Consider the following 14,294-nt stretch of genomic DNA (forward strand, 5'->3'; position numbering starts at 1 on the left):
GCTCCTTAATGAGTCAAAGTAAGTAAAGTATACATGAATGGAGCTACCTCTGACAGTGTAGAGCAGGGCGGCCCAACCCTCTTCCTGGAGATCTACAGTCCTGTTGGTTTTCAGTCCAACCCTAATTTAACACAACTGATTAAACTAATTAGCTGCTCAACAAGACTTTAACTAGCTGAATCAGATATGCTAAATTAGGGTTGGACCGAAAACCTACAGGACAGTAGATCTCCAGGAAGAGGGTTGGGCAGCCCTGGTGTAGAGGGTTTGGGGTTGGAGCTGTAGCAGACTCGTGTCTGGTGTAGGGGTGTAGTGTACTAGTTTGTAGTTCAGAGTGTAACAGACTTACGCACGGTGTAGTGTACTAGTGTGTAGTTCAGAGTGTAACAGACTTACGCCCGGTGTAGTGTACTAGTGTGTAGTTCAGAGTGTAACAGACTTAAGCCCAGTGTAGTGTACTAGTGTGTAGTTTAGCAGACTTAAGCCCAGTGTAGCGGTGAAGGGGTGGTCTTCCCGTATAGGCTACATAAATGTATACTGTTCCCTATACATTATATTTGCCCATATAGACCCTTATACCAACCCTGGGTAAGATTACCAGTGTAGACAAGACCATCAACATGCACTGTGGTCTGGTACCATCTATAGTCAGGTAATGTATGTATGAACAATAGTCTAACATTTTCTGATATCAGCAGACATTTGTAACAGACAGCGATTGGGAATAACTGGCAGATATATTAATAACTGCTGGGGAAACTGACTCGCTGTATACTTGTGGCTCACACTATTGTCTTGTCATGTTGCACCAGCACCATCTACTGGTCAGCAAAAATACTGCAACCAGGGAGCGGTTTAACTTGAAAGATTGAGAATGAGTTAAGTCTAGAAAATGTTGTGGACTCTGTTCGTAACAAATTATTTTGGGGGGCACAGAAACCAGTATTGCTATTAGATGTTTCCTGATCTGTGAGAAAATAAGCAGAATGTTGATCCAGTTTTGTCTTGTTCCACCGTTTTCCTCTGCCACTGAACTTCCACTTCTAACCAAATATAGTTAGGCGAGGAAGCATCGATATAGATTAAACATTTGACAAAAGAGCAGACACACTGGCACCCGGTTTACTAAAATTGGGTGGGACTGGACAAAAAGTGCTTATGGTAAAATATGCTGACAAATACTCCCCAAAAAAGACAACATTATGTACAGTACTACCTATCCTCATTCATTCAAACTCAAATGTTGTAGCCTAATAGCAAATGGCGGCGTTTACGAAATAAAATGAATAATACTGCCATCAGGCGGCCGGTTGGGCAAAACTTTGATCCATCTGTCCAGCTAGATGGAGGGCACCATAACGTAGGCTACATTGAAATGAGGAGTGTAGTGTTGCTCGTAAGCTTCGTTGGTGGTCATTCATCAATAGGGGAGATAGCTCGTTGAAGCGGGAACATGATGCAAGCTAGGCAAACGGCGGTGTAGTTAACTTAGCTAATAGCTAATGTTAGCTATCTGTTATTTCACAATTTAGCAGCTCTAACTAATATGAATAACCTTCGCTAGCCAGGTGATGGCTATCTACCAAAAAACGGGATGAAATCCGCAACCAAAGATTGTCTTTGAGGGCTTCTCTAGCGGCATGACGTTGGTATTCCTTTCTGACGTCGTCGTCTCAAGTTACCACAGTCACAAAGTTGTAATTATGGCTAAACACCGCCCTTTTCTACAATGTATCTTCTTAAAATGCCAATTTATACATAACCTTAACCACACTGCTAACCTTATGCCTAACCGTAAATTTAAATTAAGACTAAAAAGGACATTTTAGTTTTCATGAATTTTTACGATATACCCAATGCTGATTTTGTGGCTGTGTTGACTAGTGACAAGCGTTTCTCTGCTGTGGCGGCCATGGTTTTCAACAATCTTGAAATGCGCATGCTCAAACGTAATTTCGTTCGCGGTTGCGCCAACTCGGATAGGATGTTGCCACTAGCAGCATTGATGCATAGGCTTTTTCAGAACAAAAATACATTTCTTGGGGGATCCTGTACTGTTGGAAGAATAACAACAACGCATTTTGCAACCCTTGATTGGGAGGAACACTTAACGTTGCGAACATTTTACATTTTGTGTATTCTGACTGTTGACAATGCAAAGTGGAAGCGAGCGGGTTTGCAGAATTTTCAAGCGTCTAATTTCAGCTAGTAGGAGCAGTAGGAGCAAAAACAAGAACCATGGCTAGGCCTCGCAGATACATTCACAGTCGTTCAGCAACCTGACAACAAGACCGTTTAGAATAGGCTCAAAGTTGAGGTTTGTGAGAAACCCGTAACATTCGTGAGATTCTTGCCAGCAGTTAGCAAGCAAACATGGCTTAATGGATGGTGTTGTTAATTAACGTTAGCTAGCTACAGTTGACTAAATAGATAACTAGCTATCAGTCTAGTGTGTGCCTATATCACATTCAGATAAAGCAGCTAGCTAGCGGTTGCCAACTTGCATACGAGGTCGCTACGTACGGCTAGTTAACTGTTAACCTTGGCTGATTCCGTTATTCCCTACGATATACAGTAATAGACAGAGAAAGACAATTTTTTGTCAAACTTGCGTGTGTGTGTGGGGGGGGGGTCGACTGTCACTGCCAGTGGGACTGGGCGTGGAACGACACTACTAGCTAGCTACAGTAGCTGGTTCCATAGGATTCTTTGCAAGAAGTCGTCGACTGCTGGTTGAATGTGGGACAAAATGGAGACTCCAACGATTGTGTACGACTTGGATACCTCTGGGGGTTTAATGGAGGTGAGGCATGTCACCACACACAACGTTACTTATGTCCGTTAAAATGCAGCCATTTAATTAAGTTTGTTAGATATCTAACTAGCCAGAAAAATTGACATGTTAGCAGATACTGTAACAAGATGGAAGCAAATAACGTTAGCTAACTATAGTTTGAGGCAGTAATTTTGTCCTAACGCCGCGTTGGCTAGGATGAAGTTGAAGACAAAACACCTATCTGCTAGCTAGTTTATGGGAAACACTGTGCTATTACTCTAGTTATAGCGAAACGAACATTTTAAACCATATTTTAGTTGCCTTGACTAGACGTTACAGTAAAGGCCCTAGCTTCCAGCAGGAGGCGATTTATAGTCTACTGTCATAACTAACTAGTATAAAAAAGATATGTTACTGACATGATACTGAATCATACTGTTTTTTAGCTTTATTCGTTTGATGTGCTAGCAACCAAGTAAACAAGCCTAAATTGGGAGTAATTCGATCCAGATTTCTGACATGTTCAACTTGTTACAGCAAATTCAAACACTGCTCGCACCACCCAAGTCAGAGGATGGCGAAAAGAGGAGTCGGAGGAGTGAAAGGGACGTTCGGAGAAAGAGCAGGGCCACCAACCACGATACCTGTGATAGTTGTCATGAGGGAGGGGACCTTCTGTGTTGTGACCATTGTCCAGCCGCCTTCCATCTACAATGCTGGTATGTGTGAAAAGTATCCCACTACCGTTTGCTTGGGAAGGATCATGCATGGTTTACTGGATTCAGAATGACTGCGGCTCTCCTGTCTAGACAGTCCATCATCTTTACAGAACCATGCCGCTGTGCAAAATGCCACACATTAGTTTCGTTAAGGGGGGGGGGGGGTTCCAACCATACTATGAAGATGATTGTGACACAGCAACCAGGACTTGGTTAAAATTTGCCGCCGAATGGTTGCAACCAGCCCCCGCCTCGGTCTGCATGTCTCCAGGCATCGTCACTCACTCGCTCTAACTGAGAGCGCTGGGAAACGCTGGCAAAAAATGTAGTCGAGGCTGCTCTTCGCTCGTGTGCCTCTGTTTACAATATGGCGACCTCCCTTGAAAAAAAAAACGTTTTATTTCAGCGCCATTTTACTGACATTTCTCTGGGCTTTAACAGGAATATAATTATGATAATTCAGCTGATCAAACGCGGTTATAACACGATTTGAGATGAGCATATTATTCTTTGTATTTCGGGGACTCATCCATTCAGGTATTTGCACCACACAGCTGTGCAAGATCTGGCTATCAATCATGTTGTTTGGTAGCTACAGTTCAGTGCAGGTTTTGGTTGGTAGCTAGGCTACAGTGCAAGGCTTTCCACCTACAATACTGAGGATAATCTCGGTCTTTGCAAATTGAACATTTGCATATCCCCTTGGGTAGTCATTGACTGTGAAATTTGACATGTGATTTAAATTACATACTACAATCACCTTGACAACTGCCTATGCAGTAGCTGCATATTTGAGTATTTTCTAGATTAGAAACATCTGAAAGCATTCAAACAATTCATTATGATGGCAGCCTGTATAAACTGGGTGATATAATGTAGGTTATGAGCATCACAGCCAGGTGTTGTGTTTGAGACCACCTAAAGCGAGACTAATTGAAGGCCATGGTTGTAATTGTGTGAAATCGCCAAGATGATAACAGTTCAAAATGTTCTTTGTTCAAATTTAAAGAACATATTGATTCTTTAGACATTCAGAATGGTGAAACTAAATGCATGCTGAGGGCAAATGGAGAGCCACTCTGCATATTACCAGTAACCCATGTCTATAATAGATAAAAATACAAAAGTATGTTACAACTTCCCCTGGTCTCCCCTTACTAACAGTAAGCATGCCACTTTCAAATAATTTCCCTCACTCTTCCCTCCTAAGGAAATTCTGACGAGCGTGACAAAGTTGAAAATATAGGACACTAATGTTACCAGTAAAGTAGGAAGCCCAGGTTTCAATAGGCAATAAGAAATTGATGTGAAAGGAGTGTCTGTATTTGGCCTGGCGAAGTGGCTTTATGCGTTGACTGAATGGGAGTTGGTAATTTAGGAGTTTTTTTTTTACTCTACTGGTCTCGAAGAAATTGAGTCCTCATTGTCAGAGACCGAGTAAAAATGTATCTGACACCGGTCTCGAATACAACATGGTTGTGGGCCATATTAGTAGTGCTTACTTTTCCAGGCGTTAGTGATTTAAAACTTAAAGTAAAAACTGTGTTCAATATTGACTGTCTTCTCTTGTTTGGGCATGCCAGGCAGTGTCACATTAATCCCACTAGATGGAGACAGGCATTTGGAAAAGAAGCCATTCTAACAGTAAACACTCAAGCCTGAAAGTAGGGTTTGGCATTCAGTGTTAAAATGTGTATTTTGGTGTGCTTTACACATTGTTGTCATATTTCAAAACAGACCTATTCCAGCACAGGTCAATTACATCATCACTTCTCTACACCCCTATTATAGCCTATGCCTCAAAAGTGCATATTTTATATTTATTTAACTAGGCAAGTCGGTTAAGAACAAATTCTTATTTACAATGACGGCCAAACCCGGACAACGCTGGGCCAATTGGGAGTCCTATAGGGTCGCGCACAATCACGGCCCGTTGTGATACACCATTGGTCAGAGCATCCAGGCTGTATTGTGAGTTTGGCATTAGGCCTTATAAAGCTTACATGGCAATTGATCCACAGTTTACCTATAAATGAAATAACTGGAGCATGAAGGTCCTTTTTTATTGCTGTTTCTTTGTGGTTCCCACAGTAACCCACCATTGAGTGAAGAAATGCTGCCCCCTGGTGACTGGATGTGTCATCGCTGCAATGTCCGTAGAAAGGTGAGTGTTCAAGAATATGTGATGATGCTCACAACAGAGAGATGTTTTTATGCTTCAGATGTATTAGCCTGTTAAGACCTGTTTTCAATGTATCAATACGATTCCAACTATTTAAACAACCCTAGTGGTGGGGAATACTGTCTGATCCTTGCTGGTCCCTGACTCTGCTATTTGACTGTCACCCCCAGAAGCGGGAGCAGAAGGCTGAGCGGACAAATGGCCTGCTGGAGAGGGAGAGGCTCCTCTCCAAGCGCTCCTCCCCTGCAGCTGAACTGGAGCGGGGCACCACCACTATTACCACCACCACGCTGCGTCTGGACAGGCTGCCCCCCGGGGTCGGAGCAGCTGGACCCGGCCTGCGGGTGGCTGCCGTGCATCTCGAGCGTCTGGAGCGCCTTGAGCGGCGGGCCAGCAGCCGTCCTGGCACTCCCACTTCCAACACCTCTTCCACGGACACGGACACCCCCTCGGAGGAGCAGAACGAGGCAGACGAGGAGATGGCCAAGGCAGAGGAGGAGGTGGAGGCCCAGAGCTCAGAATCTGAGCAAGCCACCACCACCCCTACCCCCACACCACGGCTCCTCAAGAGGCCCTTCCAGCTGCTCATCGCCGCCGCCATGGAGCGGAACCCCTCGCAGTTCCAGCTGCCCAACGAACTCACCTGCACCACAGCACTGCCAGGCAGCAGTAAACGGAGGAGGAAAGAGGAGCTGATCATGAAGACTTTCAGAAGGCCACAGCATGAGATGGACCCCAACGGCCTCGTTCCTCTGCCAGTCAGGGTGTGCTTCTCCTGCACCAGGTATGACCTATCCTACCAATAATTAGTCAATCAAACCCACAATTTTGTCATTACACAATTATATCAACTAGGGCTGTTATGGTGACCGTATTACTGCCACACCGGCGGTCACGAGTCATAACGGCAGTCAAATTCCACATTTCCGTTTAGTCACGATAATTGGGCATCTCCAAGCTCTAATGCTGCTGATGGTCATTAGTAGCCTACCAAACTTGCTAACTGCCTGGTACTCAGCACTCTATTTTCCCTTTAATCACTCTGACATCAATGCAAATGTATTAAAAAATCGAATCAAACACTTTGTGATAGCTCATGTTACACAACATTTCTATAGGCTATGGAATTGTGATGAGAAAACAGAGTGATGGGCTCTATTAAAAAGAGCTTTCTGCTTTCTATTATTTCATATATGTAAAGAAAAGATTAAATCAAGAAGAGTGTCATGGGTGACCATTAGCCTATCACTTGTGAATCATGCCCGGCTTGTGTGCAGTAAGGCAAGATAGCCAAGAAGCAACGCGTGCCTTTTTTGCAACTTTTCCAAATCCTATTCGCACACCTCAAGTAGCCTAGCCCATAGGCCTATGTTTTTTGATAAGGTTTGTATCACAACTAAAGTGGCCAAATAACTTTTAAAAATTTAAGCACATTAATCCGCTTTACAATGGGTGTAGATCCTAACTGGCATACATACGCAGCGCGTGTGTTTTGAGTTTAGGGAAGATCATTTTCACCATAAATGCATCTTTATAATATAAGCATTACATACATAATTGCATTTGTGGTCACTTTTGCTAATGGTGTTTTCCCGCTAATGGAATATTTGCACTTACTGCAGTGTGTGCATTGCTGTGCTTATCTGGAGAAATAGCCTAATAGTTTATCAACATTTTAAGCTAAACGTTCTGATCTGTTGCATCAGCCTCTCTGTGTAAAAAAAAAACAGTTTTTGTATTAATTTGGGCTCTATCGCATAACACATCTGTCCCAGACTAAGTTTGGAATATTTCTTTCTTGCACAGAATACAGTGCCTTGCAAAAGTATTCATCCCCCTTGGCATTTTTCCTATTTTGTTGCATTACAACCTGTAATTTAAATACATTTTTATTTGGATTTCATGTAATGGACATAGGGCTGGGCGACATGGCCAAACTCTCATATAACGATTCATATCCCGATATAGCACATTTTCTGTAAATTCAATGAATAAATAGTTTATATATGATGTCCAGATGTAAAGGCTTATTTCTTATTACATGTTGAATTATACTCAACAAATAAATGGTAGTTACTCATTTGATTATTTATTTGATTAATTACCTTCAGAAGTCACATAATTAGATTGCACACAGTGGACTTTATTTAACTAAGTGTCACATGAGGCAAGCAGAGGGGCACCGCCAGGCAAGCAGAGGGGCACCGCCAGGCAAGCAGAGGGGCACCGCCAGGCAAGCAGAGGGGCACCGCCAGGCAAGCAGAGGGGCACCGGCAGAACCCATCCATCTTGAAGGAGCTGGAGCAGTTTTGCCTTGAAGAATGGGCAAAAATCCTAGTGGCTAGATGTGCCAAGCTTATAGAGACATACCCCAAGAGACTTGCAGCTGTAATTGCAGCAAAAGGTGGCTCTACAAAGTATTGCCTTTGGGGGCGTGAATAGTTATGCATGCTCAAGTTCAGTTTCTTTGTCTTATTTCTTGTTTCACTATAAAAAAAATATTTTGCATCTTCAAAGTGGTAGGCATGTTATGTAAATGATACAAACCCCCAAAAATCTATTTTAATTCCAGGTTGTAAGGCAACAAAATAGGAAAAATGGCAAGGGGGTGAATACTTTCGCAAGCCACTCTAGAATAGGTCAACTTTTGTACTATGGGGGATAGTGTTTTTGCTTTATGTTGGCTGAGGAAAGTAAATGTGGACAGTTCTTCCAATATCTTCAATATGCACCTCGGAATTGGATAAAGACACGCACAGTTGCATCCCCAATGTGTCTGTCTTCACTTGTAGCCTGTGAGAAATACCCAATCACGTGGCGGAGAGCAATATGAGGTGCTTCAGAACTCCCACCCGGGAGAAGGGAATTATAATTATTATGTTCAGCCCAAGGACAAATCGGCCACTGGCCACAAAGGCATGGATTTTTTTAAGGGGCGTTACGGCCACTCAAAGGGGTCCTGCCGGCCTTGTCAAATTGTGAATGAGAGACTGATGAAGTGTGTACAGCCTATGCAAAAAAACAAAGCAGAGCTCATGCCTTTCCTGCAACTTTTTTCAAATCATCATTAGTCGCATCATGCAGCCTTAGAATGTATTAACAATCAAACATGTAGCCCAACATTTGTTTTCGCAACGAAAGTTACATAAATAACTCTAAATTAAGTATATAGGAGTACCTGTTTCTTTGTTAACTGCTAAACACAGTTAACTGCTAAACACAGTCTTCATACAATGTGCGTACTCACTCATTGTTTGGAGAAAATATCCTTTCTATTTTATTCATGTTCAATTGTAGTCTTCATACAATAAAATAATGCCACATAATTGTAAGCAAATCTTGTCTGCTAAATGGACAACTCAGAGTATGCTATTCTGTTCTTCTGAAATAGACTACATTCTCTTCATATCATGTTTCTTTAGACCCGTCTAAAATAATAATGGATTTATTCAATTTGTTTAAATGTAGATGTTCCAAAGTTCTGCATCAGTGGATGGCAGGCTATGCGTGGAAGCCAGGAGATGCTAAATGTGTTTTTGTTAATTAACTGTGAATTACTGTGAGACCCTCAGTTATTTGCTTGACAATCGCGGCTGATGAAATTTCATGACCGCCACAGCCCTAATATCAACACACCTTTGGGACTCTAGTTGGTTGGCTGACTTTGCTAGTCCATGCTTACTGCCTCCTCTTTGTCCTCCTCTCTATCGTCCTCCTGTCTATTCTATAGGAGCTGCAGAATGGCGCCCCTGGTTCAGTGTGACTATTGCCCCCTGCTCTTCCACATGGACTGCCTGGACCCCCCACTTACTGCCATGCCCACAGGCAGGTGGATGTGCCCCAACCATATGGAGCACTTGGTGGTAAGAGGAGCAGCCCCCCCCCCCCCCCCCCCCCCGCATCCTTATGCATGGAACTGGGTTTGTGTTTTGGCAGGCCTAAACAATAAGGATATGGTGATTTTTAGACAGGAATGGCTCTGTAAATGGAATAGGGTTTGTAGTTCTTTGGGCGATATCAAGCTTCACTGAAATGCGATAATATTGTGATATCTCTCAACCCTGGTATGTAGAAGTTGTTCCATTACTGACATGACCTGTTCTCCAGCTGAGCTTTAGAGTCTGTAGACTTGTTACAAGTGCATAGGGTGTCAAGCTAGTGGTTGATTCAGGGATATACGTCGCTTTGTTCTTGACATGGCCTCCTGTCCTGTTCTCCAGCTGAACCAGAGGAGCCTGTCCCTTACCAGCCGCTGCCAGCTCTTAGACCAGTTCCAGGATAGGATATCCCAGCATGCCGTCAAGGTGGGCTTCCTGCGACGGGTCCACCGACAGAACCCCCCTGTCCGCAGCGGTGTCCACCACAAAACGAAGGCGCTCAAGGTAGCTTATGCCCGCTGAGTCTGTCCCAGAGTAAAATATAATGTTATGAAATCGGTTTTTGCTAGTCTTCAATTTGAAATGGTGATGAAAAGACAGATTTTCAACAAAGTATTGGTTTGTCAACTAAGCTGCTTCAGCTTCACCACATATCCAAATCTTTTTCCTCTTTAAGAATTAGAGGAACCACAGTGGGAGTTCACTCCTGTAAATAATGTGTGTTTGTTCCTCCAGGTGCCTGACGCTATTAAGTCCCAGTACAAGAACCCCCCGGCCATTTTGGCTCCTGCAGGGGTGCGTAACGGGGAGCTGATCTGTAATGGTGTCCCATCCCAGGACTGCTCCCCTCAGCATTTTACCAGCCAGGCGGAGCAACAGGAGGTAGGTATGGCAGAAACACACACACACAAGTATCTGTCTACTACTCTGCGATTCAGTGGTTCCTTTGGGCTGTACCTGAGAAACATCTAAAGCACTTAGATTTTTTTGTGATAAACAAATCAATGGGATCTGGCCCAGCGAGGAGACAATGGTCCAGACATGATGGGGATTAACTGCCAATTATTGAAAGTGTAATAACTGTAAATGTATTTATTTGAGTTACTGGATTGGTGAAGGTGCTTGTTCTTGTCACCAAACTGTTTTTTTTCTTTGTCGTTCAGTGGCTTCGAGACGTCATCTCGCTGCAGTGCAGCATCATGCGACATTTATCTGGCAAGCAGAAGTCCTCGTCAGACTGGCACTCTGAACAGACAAACAAGGAACAGAAAGACATTAAGCCCTGTGTAGCCCTAGAGGAGAACAGCTCTCTGCCCCTTGCAGAAAGGACAGCTTCAGCCCTGCCTGCCCCCTGCTCTAAGCCCTGCAGTACATCTGATGGCCCCCAGGGGGCCCAGGTACTGAAGGGTCTCTCGCAAGGCCAGGAGAGCTGCAGCTGCCCGGTGAGGCCCTGTCAGAACTGTCTGAAGTGCAGGAAACCCAACGGGCCCCTGACTGAGCAGCCTGTGCAAGCCAACGGACCGGTAGTGTGTAACACTGCCTCTGACGCCTGCAAACAGACAGAGCTCCAGCTGCACAGACTCACCCCACCAGCCCCACTCCCAACCTCTGCTCTGGGGCTGCCAAACCACCTGAGAGGAGGGGTGGAGGTTAAAACTGGGAAGGGCAGCCACCTAGAGTCTTGCACCCAGAAAGGTTGTCCACCTTCCTCTTTGACGTGTGCAGCCACAGGGCAGGACATAAAGAGCCAGGCCCACGGGACTCCTCCAGGCATGGCAGGGACTCAGGCCAACCCTCTGAGCTGCTGCAGTGAGCTGAAGCTCTGCCCCACCCCCACCCCAGGTGTCCATGTCTTCACCCCACCCAGAGCCATCAAAGACTCCAGCACAGCAAGACAGCCTACCACCACACCTCCCGGTTTCTCCCCAGGGACAGATCTTAAGGGCAGCTCCATGTTCCCCAGCTCTCTCTTCCCCTTAATAGCAGACCTGTCTGGTGGCATGAAGGCTGTGATGGAAGGGGATGGAGGTAAGTAGCTACCTCAACACCATTCTACCTGTACCACTGTTCATAATTAGGGCTAGGTGATGAGCACCTCTCTCTGTCCAGTTTAAAAATGGGTACTTTATTCAACAACAATAAAGTTAAAATATTGCATTATTGTTTTGGCCATGCTGGTCTTCAAAAATAGTGATGATTAAATGGCCTGTAATTCTGCTGACAGATGATGGCTGTGATACAGGATTGCTTCACGTGAAGTCTATGATGACGTTGAAACATGCTGATGTTGTTCATACAGAGATCGAACTGAGTAAACTGGATGAGGAGTTGGTCAAACTCCTGGCCTGGCAGAGGATACAGCAGCTGTTCCCCCACAAAGCACCCCCAGTCCCCCAAGGCAGCTGTGTAACCGCTTCCCCTCTTCCCACCACCACCGTCGCCCTCAAACCTCAATCTCCCGCGCCGTGCACAGAGGGTAAGCCCCCTTAACCTGACGTGTGGCAGTTTAATTTGTGCCATAGGAATGTTATAAAATGTCATCCCTCAACATTCTGTCCCCATCACAGAAGAACAGAAGGTGCAGGCGAGAGCAACGTTCTATCCACTCATGGGGAAGGGAGGAGCCATCAACATGTCTTATAGGACCCTGTACATAGGAGCTGGTAAGGACCGCCCATGTTGTTACAAAATACTGTGATCTTTACTCAACATGGAACAAAGTCTCATCAGTCTTTCTCTCTCTGACAACCCACTGTAGGTGCTGACATGGATGTGTGCCTTACAAACTATGGTCATTGTAATTATGTATCTGGAAAACACGCCTGCATCTTTTACGACGGGGTAGGTTGTCTGTCCTGTTCGAGACGCAAAGTATTCGAGACACAAAGTAAATATTTTTCCCATTGCTATGACCTGATCTGTGAGTACTATTTGAAATAACAGTAGCACTACAGACATGACTGATGGTTTGTACCTGTGTGTAGAACACCAAGCACTACGAGCTGCTCAACTACAGTGAGCATGGGACCACGGTGGACAATGTGCTCTACTCCTGTGACTTCTCTGAGAAGACTTTGCCCAGCCCGGCCAGTGGCCTGGTGTCCAAAGTGCAGGGCATTGTCCGTAAGTAACACACACACACTCGCAATTTAGCTGAGTTTGAACCCCCCCCCCCCCCCCCCCCCTATACCTCCTTTGTGCAACATGTGGGTGGGTGTATGCCCCATCACCTTAAACCTGTAGAGTCTTAGTGTGTGTGTGGTTTGACCAACCCTGTGTGTCTATAGGAGACTTGAGTGATGGTGCCCTCTTTCTTCAGGCCGCTGTAAGATGAGAGAGCAGCAGGAGGAGGGGACCGAGGCTGGGCACAGGACTGGTCTGATGCCATTGGGGGGAGTGATGAGCTGCCAGCCCCAGGGAGGACCCAGGCTCTCCTGCAACTGCAAAGCCAGCAGTTCCAGCCTGATCGGTGGCAGTGGGGCCGGCTGGGAGGGCACAGCGCTGCTCCACCATGGCAGCTACATCAAACTGGGCTGCATGCAGTTTGTCTTCAGCATTGTTGAGTTCGCCAGTAAGCAGCCCAAAGAAGAGGGAACCACTGGCACTGCCAATACCACCCCCGCCAATACCACCCCCAACCAAGAGGGGGCAAACAAACAGACTATCAAACTCCACCAATTGCAACTCTGTGCCAAAGCCCAAACTCTCCCTTTCTCATCTATTCCCAGTCAAACCTAAGGGAAGCCTAAGGGGAGCCGGTTGTTACACAGGGAAAATATATATTTTAATTTATTTTGTTTATACATTTGCATGAAATTAAGTATTATCTCAAATCTGTTTATTTAGATTGACTGACTGAAAAGTATTTGTCACTTATTTTTGCCAGTCTAGTTATACATACATATACAGTACCAGTCAAAAGTTTGGACACCTCATTACAGGGTTTTTCTTTATTTGTACTATTTTCTACATTGTAGAATAATAGTGAAGACATCAAAACTATGAAATAGCACATGGAATCATGTAGTAACCAAAAAAAGTGTTAAACAAATTTGAAATTCCTCAAAGTAGCCATCCTTTGCCTTGATGACAGCTTTGCACACACTTGGCGTTCTCTCAACCAGCTTCATGAGGTAGTCACCTGGAATGCATTTCAATTAACAGGTGTGCTTTGTTAAACATTAGTTTGTGGAGTTTCTTTCCATCTCAATGCGTTTGAGCCAATCAGTTGTGTTGTAACAGGGTAAAGGGGGTATACAGAAGATAGCCCTATTTGGTAAAAGACCAAGTCTATATTATGGCAAGAACAGCTGAAATAAGCAAAGAAAAACGACAGTCCATCATTATTTTAAGACATGAAAGTCAGTCAATCCAGAAATCTCAAGAACTTTGAAAGTTTCTTCAAGTGCATTGGCTCTCATGAGGACCGCCACAGGAAAGGAGGACCCAGAGTTGGGAGAGTCTGCTGTAGAGGATAAGTTCATTAGAGTTACCAGCCTCAGAAATTGCAGCCCAAATAAATGCTTTGGAGTTCAAGTAACAGACACATCTCAACATCAACTGTTCAGAGGAGATTGCATGAATCAGGCCTCCATGGTTGAATTGCCATGAAGAAACCACTACTGAAGGACACCAATAAGAAGAGACTTGCTTGGGCCCAGAAACATGGCCATTAGACCAGTGTAAATCTGTCCTTTGGTCTTAGTCCAAATGTAAGATTTTTGGTTCCAACCGCTGTG

The 14,294-nt window shown here is 44.7% G+C and overlaps 1 protein-coding gene across 1 annotated transcript; it reads left to right on the forward strand.

The window, feature by feature from the left end:
* The first annotated feature begins 1,978 nt into the window (after window positions 1-1,978).
* On the forward strand, window positions 1,979-13,531 carry LOC120018125 (PHD finger protein 12-like). Its single transcript, XM_038961127.1, has 13 exons — window positions 1,979-2,803; window positions 3,314-3,495; window positions 5,587-5,659; window positions 5,848-6,461; window positions 9,408-9,540; window positions 9,898-10,059; window positions 10,291-10,437; window positions 10,719-11,583; window positions 11,855-12,031; window positions 12,123-12,218; window positions 12,314-12,396; window positions 12,540-12,678; window positions 12,875-13,531. Exons 1-13 carry the CDS (start codon window positions 2,738-2,740, stop codon window positions 13,291-13,293), a joined length of 3,156 nt encoding a protein of 1,051 aa, XP_038817055.1. The 5' UTR covers window positions 1,979-2,737; the 3' UTR covers window positions 13,294-13,531.
* The last annotated feature ends 763 nt before the right edge of the window (window positions 13,532-14,294 follow it).

The sequence above is a fragment of the Salvelinus namaycush genome, chromosome 23 (genome assembly GCF_016432855.1).
Source record: "Salvelinus namaycush isolate Seneca chromosome 23, SaNama_1.0, whole genome shotgun sequence".
NCBI lineage: Eukaryota > Metazoa > Chordata > Actinopteri > Salmoniformes > Salmonidae > Salvelinus > Salvelinus namaycush.